We start from the raw sequence: 14,013 nt of genomic DNA on the forward strand, positions 1-14,013 counted from the left end.
AAAATATCTGAACATGCAATGTATAAGTACCCTTTCACAGAAATGTTTTCTCATTTCTCTTCATTCAAATCCAACCTGATCTTTATAATTTTTTTATATTTTAATTTTTGGTGTGTTCTTTGCATTTACATTATTATGGTTATTGTGCTTATTGTTTTATTGGTTCTGCTTACTTCACTCTGCATCAGTTCATATAGGTCTTTCTTGCTTCTGTATTCACCACACAAAACATTTCTTAGAACAGTTATAATAAAATAATTATAATATAATATAATAATAATATAATATTCTTGTATCATAGTTTGTTTATCCATTTCTCAATTGATGGGTATCTACTTTACTTCCCGTTCTTCTTATGTATCACAAAAAGTGTAAATAATTTGGAGTATGTGGGGACTGTTCTTCTTGGGGGATAATCTAGTATTGTAATCTGAGCTTCAAAGGATATGGACATTATAGTCACTTTATTTGCATAATTCCAAATTGCTTTCAAAATGGTCATATCACTTCATAGTTCCATCTATAATCTAAATGTACAGAACAGCCCTGCTCATCTACTTTTGATGTCCATTTATGATCTGGCTCTTTCACCCCTGACTTCAAGAAACTAGCATGCACAGTGGCCACACCCTGGTAAAACTCTTGGCAGATGGGCTAAATCAGTTTGAAGACGTTAGAGGGATGTCTGTTCTAAGCATATGAAGACTTCCTCCCAACAAAATAAGTAGATGAGGACAATTGAACCAGTGGCATGAAACTGGCTGAAACAGGTGCCGTGGAATGCTTAAGGTTTGCTCAGATGTCATCTGCTTCCTTCCAGGCTATCCCCAATCTGGGGAGCCTGGCTAATTAGGGCTGAATGTGATTGAGGCAGACTGCATTGTGGGGATTTTACCTGTTGCATCATGATGACACTGCTCCTCTTCAAAAAGGAAAGGTGAACATTAATTTGCTGAAATTCCACAACTTCTCTAATTTTGGTGCTAAATTTTTGGTCATCTTTGGCAACTTGCAGAGTCCAAGGTGAAATCTCAGGGTTGTTCTGATTTCTGAGCAAGTCATTTAACCTCTCACCTGTCTCAGTTTCATCTTCTGTAAAATGTGGTTGACAATCGCAACTATCAGGTTGCTGTGAGGATAAGATGCTTTTAAAACTTTAAAATACTAATGTTATTACATGTTATATAATGCTATTATAATTATTATTGATATAGGAAATTGGTCAGAAGTATAGAGGCAGGAGATCTCTGGAGACATATTTATTCCAATATAACTGGAGTATAAAAGGTTTGGAGGAAATACAAGATAAAGCTAGAAGAGTAGATTAAGGTTGTAGAAAACCTTGAATGCTAATCTAAGCAGAGGAGTGACATAATAAATGCTACATTTTAGGGGTGAAAATCAGTAGTGAAGTACAGAATTATTTGAAGGGAGAGGTGTTGGGTTTTGAACAAGAGATAAAGAGGTTATTTTGACATCACTGTATTAATGACTTTGAATTTTTGTCTTTCTGGTTATTTTTTTATTATTCATCTTAAACATTTCTGATATACAAAAAAGCATAAAGAATTCAATATAAAACCATCAATTTGTATTTGATTGTTTACTTAAAAAAATAAACTTTAAAAATTAAAAAGTACTACATGTAGTTTTTCAAAGCTACCCAGCTTTTTTGTTCTCCCTTTTTTCCCTTTCTACTCTGTCCTAGAGAAAGCTACAATTAAACACAAATATATGTACATACACTCAGCAATGTCATATTTAAAAACATACTATACATACTTTGAATTATGGCTCTTTCTCTGAAGTACATGGCCTCTTCTTTAAGTCCAAGTTTTTCCATGTTTTTCTAAAATCAACCAGTTCATCACAGCACAATAAATAGTATTCCATCATAATATTATACTACAACTTGTTTAGTCTAATTCCCTAATTGAAAGACCTCCACCATTTTAATCAGTCTGATGGGTGTAAGATGATATCTCAAAGGAGTATATAGTTTTGATTTCTTCATCAAAAAACTACAAGTTCATAACTTTTGACCATTTATCAGTTGGAGAATGACTCGGGTAGTTATAAATTTGACAAAGATCTTTATATATTTAGAAACTTTTAAAAGACTCTTTGAAATTGAAAGGAAAATCCTTTCCTTCTAATCTTGGCTGTGTTGGTTTTATTTGTACAAAAGCTTTTCAGTTTAATATAATCAAAATTATCCATTTTTCACACAATGCTTTTGCTTATTCACAAATTGTTCTCCTATCCATGAATCTGACGGGTAATATGTTCCATGTTCTTCTCATTTTCTTGTGATATCTCCTTTTGAATTTTAAGTCATGCATTCATTTTGAACCATATCTTGTTACATGGTTTATGATATTATTCTATGCCTTATTTCTGCCAAACTACTTTCGAGCTTTTCCCACAAGTTTTTACCAAATAATGAATTTTTATCTCCCAGATTTAAATCTTTAACATTTGTGAGACATTTTTAACTGTCATCCTTTACTGCTTTATGTAGTATATGTCTGTTCCCTTCTGCTGTTCTATCCCACCCGTGCATGTACTATTTCCTTCTGGGACTGAGTCCTGACAGGGAAGGTCCTTTAAATCTTCTCCTAATCTACACTCCTTTTCCTAAGGTGAAAGTTGGTGAAGTAAAAGTTCCTGAGGCTGATTTGCCTCCCTCATCCAACTGCTTGATATTAAGTCGATTCTGATAAGTCTGTAGGTGGTTTCTTTTCTCTGGGGCACAAACTGTCATAGTAGGATTTTTCTTCCTAAGGTCCTCTCTAGTTGTCTTAAGAGGACAATTGCTTTACCCCAACTTTTATTTATTTCTGCTGCTCTGAGTTCACTCTGAGTCAATGTTCTGTCTTTTTTATTTTTTTATTTTCAAAATATATACATGGTTAATTTTCAACATTCACTCTTAACAAAACTTTATGTTAATTTTTCCCTCCCTTCCTCCCACCCCCTCTACTAGCCAGCAAGCGATCCCATATATGTTAAACATGCATTTCTACAAAAATTTCAACAAATAGCTGCACGAGAAAAGTCAGATCAAAAAGAAAAAAATGAGAAAGAACAAAATGTAAGCAAATAACAACAAAAAAAGAGTGAAAATACTGTTGTCCATATTCAGTTCCCACAGTCCAATCTCTGGGTGCAGATGGTTCTCTTCATCACAAGACCATTGGAACTAGCCTCAATCATCTCATTGTGAAAAAGAGCTATGTCCATCAGAGTTGATCATCATATAATCTTGTTGCTGTATATAATGATCTCCTAGTTCTGTTCATTGCACTTAGCATCAGTTTGTGTAAGTCTTTCCAGGCATTTCTGAAGTTATTCAACTGATCATTTCTTACAGAACAATAATATTCCATAACTTATTTAACTGTTCTCTAACTGATGGGCATCCACTCAGTTTCCATTTTCTTGCACTACAAAAAGGGCTACTACATTTTTGCACATATGGGTCCCTTTCCCTCCTTTAAGCTCTCTTTGGAATATAAGTCTAGTAGAGACACACTGCTGGGTCAAAGGGTATCCATTGTTCTCCACAATGGTTGGATCAGTTCACAACTCCAAAATGTATTAGTGCCCCAGTTTTCCCACATCTCTTCCAACATTTATCATTATCTTTTCCTGTCATCTTCAATTATCTTGAGAGTATGTAGTGGAACCCCAGAGTTGTTTTCATTTGCATTTTTCTGATCAATAGTGATCTAGAGCATTTTTTCATATGACTAGAAATGCCTTTATTCGTCTGAAAATTGGCTGTTCATATCCTTTGACCATTTATTAATTAGAAAATGCTTGAATACTTATACATTTGATTCAGTTCTCTATATATTTTAGAAATGAGGCCTTTATCAGGACTCTTGAATGTAAAAAAATTTTTCCCAGTTTGCTATTTCCCTTCTAATCTTGTCTGCATTTGTTTTAGTTGTTAAAAAAACTTTTTAACTTAATATAATTGAAATTATACATTTTGCATTGAGTAATATACTTGTTCTTTTTTGGCCACAAATTCCTTCTCCACAGATCTGAGAGTCCTTTTTTCTTTTAATTTGCTTATAATATCACTATGTCTAAATCATGAAACCATTTTCACCTTATCTTGGTATAGAGTGTTAGGTGTGGGTCAATGCCTCATTTCTGCTATATTAGTTTCCAATTTTCCCAGCAATTTTTGTCAAATAGTAAGTTCTTATCCCAAAAGCTGGAGTCTTTGGGTTTGTCAAACACTAGATTACTACAGTCATTGACTTTTGTCCTGTGAACCTATTCCATCGATCAACTACTCTATTTCTTAGCTAGTACCAAATGGTTTTAATGATTGCTGCTTTATAATATAGTTTTAAATCTGGCACACTTCATTTGCTTTTTTCCTTTTTTTCATTAATTTTCTTGAAATGCTTGACATTTTGTTATTTTTTTCTTGCTCTGTGAAGTAATTTCTTGGGAGTTTGATTGGGTATGGCACTGAATAAGTAGATTAATTTAGGGAATGTTGTCATTTTTATTATATAAGCTCAGCTTACCCATGAGCATTTGATATTTTTCCAGTTGATTAGATCTGACTTTATTTGTGTGGTGAAAGTGTTTTATAATTGTGTTCATATAGTTTCTGACTTTACCTTGGCAGGTAGACTCTCAAATATTTTATATTATCTATAGTTATTTTAAATGAATTTTTCTCTGTATATCTTACTGCTGGACATTGTTGGTAATATATAATGTTCTATCTTAATGTGGGAAATTTGTAGAGCCTGGAATATTCCAACTCTTCTTTCTTCTAATTTTACCTGTCTTTCCATTTTTACTCAAGTATAGGATGACAAGTCATCTTTTTTGCTAAATGCCAGTTATATGATATTTACAGCATTTCCCTCATCTAGTCTACTTACCTCAATCCCCACCCCCACCCCCACCCCCATTGAAATGTTCTTTATTTGGTTTTCTGGAAGTCTTTGGAGCAGCCTTTTTGTTTCAGCAGATTAATCACCACAAAAGAATAGCCAGTTGTTAAAGTCCAAATCTTTTATTATCTCTTTCAAAGTTTTGTCTCCTTTCCTGGGGCCCTGTTAGCTTTCCTAAAGGCCTTCTGGTGTCTTGGTTTCAGTGGAGAAGCTAAGGAGGAACTTGCCTCCACAGGATGTGAGATGGTATGAATGCATCTGTCTCTCAGTCCCCCAGGAGCCTGACCGAAGATGCAATGAATCTCTCTGAGTCGGAGGGCTTATGCTTCAGCCTCTACCTACCACAAAGGTGGACTATGGAATGAGTCTGTCTCTGTCTCCTTTAGCTGAGTTTATCCTAGCTTATATGCTCTACACTGAGTATAAACCAATCATTATATCACTAGGAAACCATTATTTGTTGTAAGATTAAGTCAATCATATTGAACTTAGAGAACTATTAAGCACCATGTTAAACTGGATAACCATTGTCTCCTCAATTCTACTGACTTAACATCTTGTAAGAATCCTTGTTTCAGAGTTCTAGCCCATAACACCCCATCCTCCAATGAGTTTGGTAGCTTAGCTTAGCTCTGAATCCTTGTTGATTATTAGTAATCAATATCTAATTGTTCACTAGTTTTTTTTTTTTTTTTAATGAATTGTAGATTTTGCTAGGAAAAGAAGAAATCTTATAACTCTTGTTTATAAACTTTTCCCCTTACTCCTTTTTTTGGTTATTAAGATATTTCTCATTCTTCATTCAAGCTTTTCATTGAGGTTACTTCAGGAATTTATTTTTTTCTTGACCAGGTTTTGATTGATTGAAGGCGACTGGATGCTCTCATAACAGTCTCAGTTTTCTTGGGTTTAACTTTGGGATTTCTGACCAGGATGGTACCTGAATGTAGGCAGCCAACTTAGCTATAACAGACATAATCCAGCAAAAAACTCAAATTCTTGAAGGTTGCAAGGTTGCAATTCTTGAAGGTTGTAACTTCAAAACAATTATAGAAGCTCAAAGGAAAAACTGGATTTTCTACAAGTACTAACTATATAATGACCTTAAAAGAATGAAGCAAGATTTTTTTAAAATGAATTTTAAAACTTTGAATAAAAGAATTGAAAGAATAATAGCTTAGAAGAAAGATGGTAAGTCCCTGAAGAATAGAATAGACCAAACAAATAAATAGTTCTGTTAGACAATTAGAAATAGTAGAATAAAAAATCAAAAGATTAACAAAAGGAAAAAGAAAATTGTAAAATACCTGATGTCAGAAAACAGTTTAGAAAATAGACCAAAGAGATACTTTAAGAATCATCAACTTCTTGAAAAACAAAGCCTGGATTTTGCATTTCAAGAAGTGAAAAGTGAAAACTGCTCGTATCTATTAGAAATCAAAGTGAAGATAGAAAAATATTCACCATATACCTTAGAGAAACTCCAAAAAGCTTAATTTACTCAAAAATAATACTTTTGTTTTATTCTTCCCAATACAAAAGCCATTCCGTTTGGAATGAGAAACAGAAGCATCTTCTCCTTATCCCAATATAGCCGAAAGGAAAAAAATAACATTTTCCAACCCATTTTAATGCCAGCTTCAGCTTACTCTGTACTTGAATATTCTTGACACTTTTCCTTACAATTTTATTTTTACTAAAACTTTTTTATCTATAAATCACATTCATTATTGATGTCTTCTTGGCAAACCATTTCTTGTAACTAAGATTAATATATCGTTTACATAATGTTTTTTAGATTTGCCACTTCATACATTTTATTTCATCTTATCTGTATAACAACCCTGTGAAATAGGTGTTGTTATTGATCTCATTTTATAGCTGAAGAAATTGAGATGGAGAGGTAATTTGACTTAACAAAGGTCATACAGCAGGTGACTTGAAAAAGCATTTACATTCCATTTGTCCTGCCTTTAAGACAAATGTTAGTGCCTCACATTTTTAAAAAAAAATGGGGGGGGGGGGAGCAACCCAGTAAACTAATCAGCTAAGAGAACATGTCTAACTTGACAACTAAAAATTGCTTCATTCATTGTATTTGTGTCCACAGGGGCTATCACAGCTGCCCTCCCCTTTACCCTCCCTCTCCTCCTTCCCCACATAATAAATATTTAGCACATGATTATAGATTGATTGCTAAATACCATATTTCACATCTGTGGACCCTTAACTTCTATAGCTAAGTGGGAGGAAAGGTACATTTTCTTGGCCCTTTTTTGTGGCCAAGTTGATTATTATAATCACATAGAGTTCACTTTAATTTCATTGGTCTTTCTGTTTACATAATGTTCACTGAGTATATGCCATTTCACTGTCAAGTTCTTCATTGTTTCCATTAGTTTCTTTTCTTTGTTTTGTTTTCTTTGCTATCCTGTTCATATATATGTGCACTATTGTTTCTCTGAGTTCTTCATAATTGAATATTTCTTAGAGCTTTGTTATGTTCCTATACCACAATTTGTTTAGCCATTCCTCAATCTTTGGACAGTTTCCAAAGAAGTTTCCAATTCTTTGCTTTTACAAAAAAGTACCACTGTGGTTGTTATATCCAATATGGTCGTGAATGTTTTGGTGTGTGTGAAACCTTTCTGTTTTTGACATTCTTTGGTAATATAACTAGCAATGGAATCTAAGGAATAGGGATATTTTAGTCAATAATTTGAAATTGTTTTACAAAATGGTGTTACTAATTCACATCTCCAGTAATGCATTGTTGTGCTCATTTTTCCCACCCAAACATGGACTGTTCCATATATACATCTTTTGTCATCTTTGCCACTTTGCTGGATGTGAAGAAAAAAACCTCTTGACTTTGATTTTCATGTTTTATTACTAGTAACTTGGCATAATCTTTCATATCATTATTATGTAGTTACCATATAAGTAATTGGTCTTAGTCTTACATTCATTTCTTATATATGTTGCATATCAAACCTTTATTTTGGATATTTGACATAGAGATATTTTCCTAGTCTATCATGCTGCTGCTGCTGCTCTTCCTCTTCCTTTTCCTTCTCTTCCTCTTTCTCTTCCTCCTTCATTGATGTACAAAGGCCTTTCAGTTTCACATAGGCATGTATGTAATTGAAATTATTTTATCTTTTGTGATTGCTTCTATTCCTTGTTTGATTAAAAACTTTCCCTGTAGCCATAATTGTGAACACTACCGGTTCTCTTGTATTTTTTTTTTTTTTAATAATGTGACAAACATTCAGGTTGTATATTCATTTTTCCTCCAAAGGACTGTGTAGTTTCTCATCATCTTTTCTCAAATAGCTAGTTTTCCCTCAATTTATATCCTCAATTTTATGGAATGTTAAGCCTTTAAATATAGTTGTCTCATTCTTTCTTATCTAATCTGTTCTGATAAACTGTTTTATTATTAAACAATTTTAAAGTGTTGATGATTACTGCTTTTGTAATGCATGTATTTTAAAGTCTTAATGCATTTTCAAACTCTAATGGCCAACAGCCTATATAATTTGAATTCTGGAGATACTGTTTCCCTTTATTGTGTTTTCCTTTTTTTTCTCCATTTTTTTTTTCCCTGAGGCAATTGGGGTTGAGTTAAATAACTTGCACACAATTAGGAATAAATGTCTGAGGTTAGATTTGAACTCAGGTCCTCCTGATTTCAGGGCTGATGCTCAATCCACTGTGCCACCTAGTTGCCCCTCCTCCATTAAATTCTTGGCTTTACTGAACTTTCCTTGAGCATCTAGAACTTGTAATCCTCCAAATGAGTTTTGTTACATATTATGATAATATATATATATTAAGCATCCCCTTGGTGTTAGTGCTTTGTAATTCTGTTTATGTAAATCTGGAAGGTTTAAATTGGACTTATTTTTATTATTTGCTTCTGGATTTTATTACTGAAATGTATAGAAATCTGTTGATTTTAGGGATTTATATTGTGTCCTACTACTTTACTGAAGTTCTTCATTGTTTCCATTAGTTTTTTTTTTGTTGTTGTTGTTGTTTTATTTTTTATTTTTTTTATTTTTTTGCTATCCATCATGTCACCGATAGGGATAATTTTGTCTTTTTTACTTGTGCTTTTGTATCTGATTTTTTTATTGTCGTTTTTTGCTTATGCAAGGTTTTCATTTATTACAAATTTATCTTTCATGTAGTGTATGGTATATAAGATGGCACTTTTAAAAGAACTTCACTAGATAAAAGAAAGCAGTATGCTCCAGTCAGGCTCCATTGTGACATCTTACCTTAGACCCAGAATGGTTTTTTATATAAAAAGTGTCAACTATTCATTGATTGACAGGTGACTACCAAGTTCTAGCCAGTTTGAAATGACATTTTTCATTGTGGTGCAAATAATGCCCTTTTTTGATCTGTTTGAAATAACATTCAAGTTACATATGTTAATTCAGGTTAATATATAAAAATATTGTCTTTTAAAAGAACTATATTCCCAGAGATTGAATCTTAAATCAGTTCTGCTCAGAACCTGATCCTGACTACAGATAGTTAATTTATTTGGTATTTTCTTTATGGAGATATTGGTAGAAATTCTCAAATGACCAGATGTCAGCAATTAGTAATATTTAGACAATTATTTAACAGAGAGGCAAACTATATATAAAGGGGAAACTCCCTAAATTTTTGGAGTGAGGGTTGAATGGGAAGGAGTCAAAATATCATTTTGGATACAAAACAATATCCTTTCAGACACCCCTTAACTTGCATTTCCGATATTAGTGTGATCTTTATCTGTCAGTGAGGCCACAAATACTGAAGAATTCAACCTGTCAACATTTTTTTGTTTGTTTTTGTGGGTAGGGGGGGACAATACTAGTACAGCTTTTGGATCCTTTTTGAGACCTTCATTGCCATAAGTATATGCCAATATACTTATCCTTAGTTGACAGACTTAAGCATGCTTACTAAGCCTTTAAGCTGGTTTCAAAGGTAAGATTTGCCAAGACCTTCTCTGGTTTGAACTACAGTCATTTAGAATGAAAAGGGCCTTTTGTTAAGGCGGAGAACTTCTATTTACACTGTCGGCTTGTACCTCCTGCCACTCTATTCAGGGATGTCACTTATTGTGATACAGACTTTTTGTAGCCTTAGCTCCTGAATAAGAGAAGAAAGAGGAAATATTAAATATATCATTACAACCAATTCCTTATGTCTGGATGCTTTCTAGTCTGAGGGGAAATGAGGACACCTTGCTTCTAGCTTTAGAAATAAAACTTTAGACATACTACTTATTAAGTAAAGGTATGTAATTTTAAGTAAATACTAAATTTGGTTCCCTAGCATGTTTGGGAAACAGAATTTTGCAATGAATTATGTATTCTATAAAGAAATTACCAACCATATATGATAATTATTTTATTTACTGTTCTCAATGTTCATTTCATATTCACAATTCTGAGCTTATGCTGTCTCACTTTATATATATTTACTGCAAAGCTTAGCATTTATTCATTTGATAAAATATAATAGCATTTGTATGACACTTGACAAATGTTTTTCTTCATGAACAATGCTAAAAAGCAGATAGCATAGCATTCCATTTTGCAAATAATAGAACAGGGAAGAATGAAGTAATTAACAGTAAACCATGTGGCTTATCTATGGTGAGACTAGATCTTGGACCTGACTGCCTTAATTACAGAAAACACAGGAATGATCCACTGGCTTATTGAATGAGTTATATTACATCAAAGTTAATTGCTGGCCTGCTAGAGAATCAGGAAAGACTTCTGATGTTGAAGTTAATAAAATAAACTGCAACACTTTTACTTTTTATTGTATTTCATTGCTTTTTGCATTGATCCAACTGTCTGAAAAGTTACTTCTTTGTAACTTCAGCCAGTGAACTTTGATAACCATCAAAACTGGGGCTTGAAAATGATGACTGCTTAAACCAGGTCCTTAGAGTCAGTAAGAATTTTAAAATGTCTCCACTTAACTGCGCTGAAATTGTGGGAGGAAAATAATGCATTTAGATTGAATCACCGACAAAATGCTTCAAAAAAAGAAGATAGGAGTTTTTTTTAGTGCTGATGAGATTTAGTAAGTTTTTAAGTTGAGAGGTACTTACCAGCGCAGAATTCAGATTGTAGTTTATCCCCTGCACAATTTCTTGTATCTTCTATGTGTATGAGAATCTGGTTAGCCATGAAAGTGGGTTGATTTGAAATAAAAAAAAATTATTTGTGGTAAATGTCAATTTGTTATGGGCTGTAGGATATTAACATGGTATGATGGTGGATTGTTTTTATTTATAACTAGTAATATAGAGACACTTATGGTAAATGTTTTTTGCTTATAATGAATTATACAAATGTTGGTGTAGTTTGCCATTCTTGTTTTAATTTTGAAGTCATTTTTTCTGTCGTCTGACTTTTTTTGACCTTTTGGGGAGTTTTCTTGGCAAAGATACTGCAGTGGTTTATCATTTCCTTCTCCAGCTCATTTTACAGATGAGGAAACTGAGGCAATCAGAATTAAGTGACTTAACCCAGGATCACAGAGTTATTAAGTGGTCTGAGGCCAGATTTGACCTCAGATCTTTCTGACTCCAGGGCCACACTCTATCCAGTGAATCACTTAGCTGCCATTCTTATGAGAAGCAAATACTTGGATATTTAAAGTTTATATAGCATATTATATTATATAGATTGTAATACTATTATAGATGGGATGTTATTTTGATCAATGATATTTCCATTTCTCAACTAAGAATTTGAACACGTGAGTCCTTGATAGATACCAGAAATTTAATTTCATTGAGAAACTTCCTTTACCAGTGGAAGTGGATACTTTCTTTGCAATTCATAATTGTAGAAAGTTACCTAGACACTGAGGAGACTTGGTCAGAGTTGCACAGATAATATATGTTAGGGCTAAAACTTGAATCCCAGTCTTCCTGATTCCTAGACCACTTTTCTTTCCACTATGCTTTCATGCCTCATTTTAATATAGCAGTTTTTTTTTTGGGGGGGGGCCTAATTTGTATTTTGTGCAATGTGTTTATCTGCTGATATTTTGTGGTCTTTATTTTTTGATAATTAGTGTGTGGTCATTTTTGTTGCTGGTGGCTTTTCTGAGAAATCAAATTCCAATGATAGGGTCAAAGTGCTAATTCTTTGTAATACAGTAGCATCAAGTGGTGGAGAATATGGAGGGAGGAACTACAGGATAATTGAAAGCTAACAAGCAAGTTTGGGTAAAGATCTTAAACCTTGAAATGGTAGTAAATGGGAAAGTATTAAAGACTGATTTGTATATTAAGGTAAGAGCTGTTAGGGTTCAATAGAATGGAAACGAGGGATGGGACAGACTCCTGGAGGATTCCAACTTGGAGAAGGGAAGGGGAAACAAAAATGTATTAAGCATTCATATGTCAGGCACTATGTTAATTACCTGATCCTCAACAACAACCTTGGGAAGTGGGTGTTAATATTTATTATCCCCTTTTTAATAATTGAGGAAACTAAGGCACAGAGAGGCTCAATGATTTGTCCAGAGGCACACAGCTTTTAGTGTTTGAGGGTGGAATTGAACTTAGTCTTATTGACTCCAGGCCCAGTATTCTTTTTTACAAGAGAAAGGCATCTCTTTGCAGCTACTTTGGACTTCTGTGGGTTAGGAAAAAAAAGGAATCCTTTTCCTGAAGATTAGTGTCTTGCAAGGACAGACCTGACAAAACTGTCAGAGCATCCAAAAAGGTACTATAAATAAATGGTTGCCGTATTGCCGTCTTATCTATGATAGTGGAATTCCTTATCCAAAGAATGTTGAAGTATTGCCTTGGTGGAAGATTTCACACCAGTGAAATTACAGCTACCATCCTAATAAATTAGCAGGTTAACAGTAACTCAGTTCTTTGAATGTACCTCAGGAGCAAACACAATCTATTGCTTAGACCTGGTCCAAGTCAGGAATGCTAAAAAAAAAAAGCCAAATCTATTAGTTCAAATATAATTATAAGAAAAGAAACAAGTGGAAACGAACAAACTGTCCCCCTACTCCAGCAGTTTATAATTTTCTGATACAATGTATTACTAAAAAAGAGATAAGTAAACATCTTCTTGTTGATGTTGTGATATAACATGATGATTGACATAGTCACGTTTGTTAAAAAGTCTCTCTACCTATATATACATATAGATATATCAGTGCCATATAAATATCACATATTTTCTGACTTCTTACAGCCATAAAATCCCGGTGAAATAGTTTTAATATGCCTAGAGATTATATTTCTATCCAATTTCAGTTACCTAGGAATAAGTTAACACTTTATTTTCCTTTCAGTTAAAGAAAAATAAGAAGAAATCAAAGTCAGAGGTTAAAGCAGTGCAGAACAGTTCACGCCATGATGGAAAGGAAGTTGATGAAGGTACCTGAGCAGGGAAGGGAATGCAGTCATCTCTATTTCTGAGTTGTATTTGTTTAATGATGTATCATCTTAACTCCTCTTTTCATAACTTTGTATCTCATACAAATCTGTGACTTTACTAATTTTTTGTATTTGGAATTTATGAAACTATGAAATCTTGCAATGATTTCTCAATGAAAAACACCTGTCATACTTCTTGGGGGGGGGGGGTGTTCTTTAAATTTCAAAGGTTTATCTGAATACATTAAATAACTAGATTTACCTACTTAGTCTTTGCTTCTTAAAGATCAGTGTTTTTCCCTGAATACATTAAATAACTAGATTTACCTACTTAGTCTTTGCTTCTTAAAGATCAGTGTTTTTCCCCTAAATATCTTCCAGTCCATTAGAGGACAATGAATGTCCTTATTTAGGAGCCCATTTTGTTGTCATCTAAAAAAAAAAAAAAAAAATGCTCCAGTATGTTTTTACACGACACTGTTAGGTATTGTCCCCAACAAGGTAAAGACACAAGTTATATTCCCTCATCCCTTAGCTTCTATGAGACATTGGTGATAAGTTTGACAGGGTGTCTGGAGGAAAGCACAAGGATAGTTGGTATCACTCTTGGTAGTTCATTGCCAGAGAAAATGTTAGATCAGACTCTTTCAT

At 33.4% G+C, this 14,013-nt stretch overlaps 1 protein-coding gene across 4 annotated transcripts in view; it reads left to right on the forward strand.

The window, feature by feature from the left end:
- Positions 1-14,013, forward strand: part of MTDH (metadherin) — a 65,620-nt gene that overhangs the window by 23,942 nt on the left and 27,665 nt on the right. For all 4 annotated transcript variants that reach the window (XM_012541729.3, XM_031947019.1, XM_031947018.1 and 1 more), the window contains exon 3: positions 13,278-13,362. In XM_012541729.3, coding sequence (XP_012397183.3) covers positions 13,278-13,362 — 85 coding nt within the window. The remainder of the gene's footprint in view (positions 1-13,277; positions 13,363-14,013) is intronic.

This window comes from Sarcophilus harrisii, chromosome 1 (genome assembly GCF_902635505.1).
Source record: "Sarcophilus harrisii chromosome 1, mSarHar1.11, whole genome shotgun sequence".
Taxonomy (NCBI): Eukaryota; Metazoa; Chordata; class Mammalia; order Dasyuromorphia; family Dasyuridae; genus Sarcophilus; species Sarcophilus harrisii.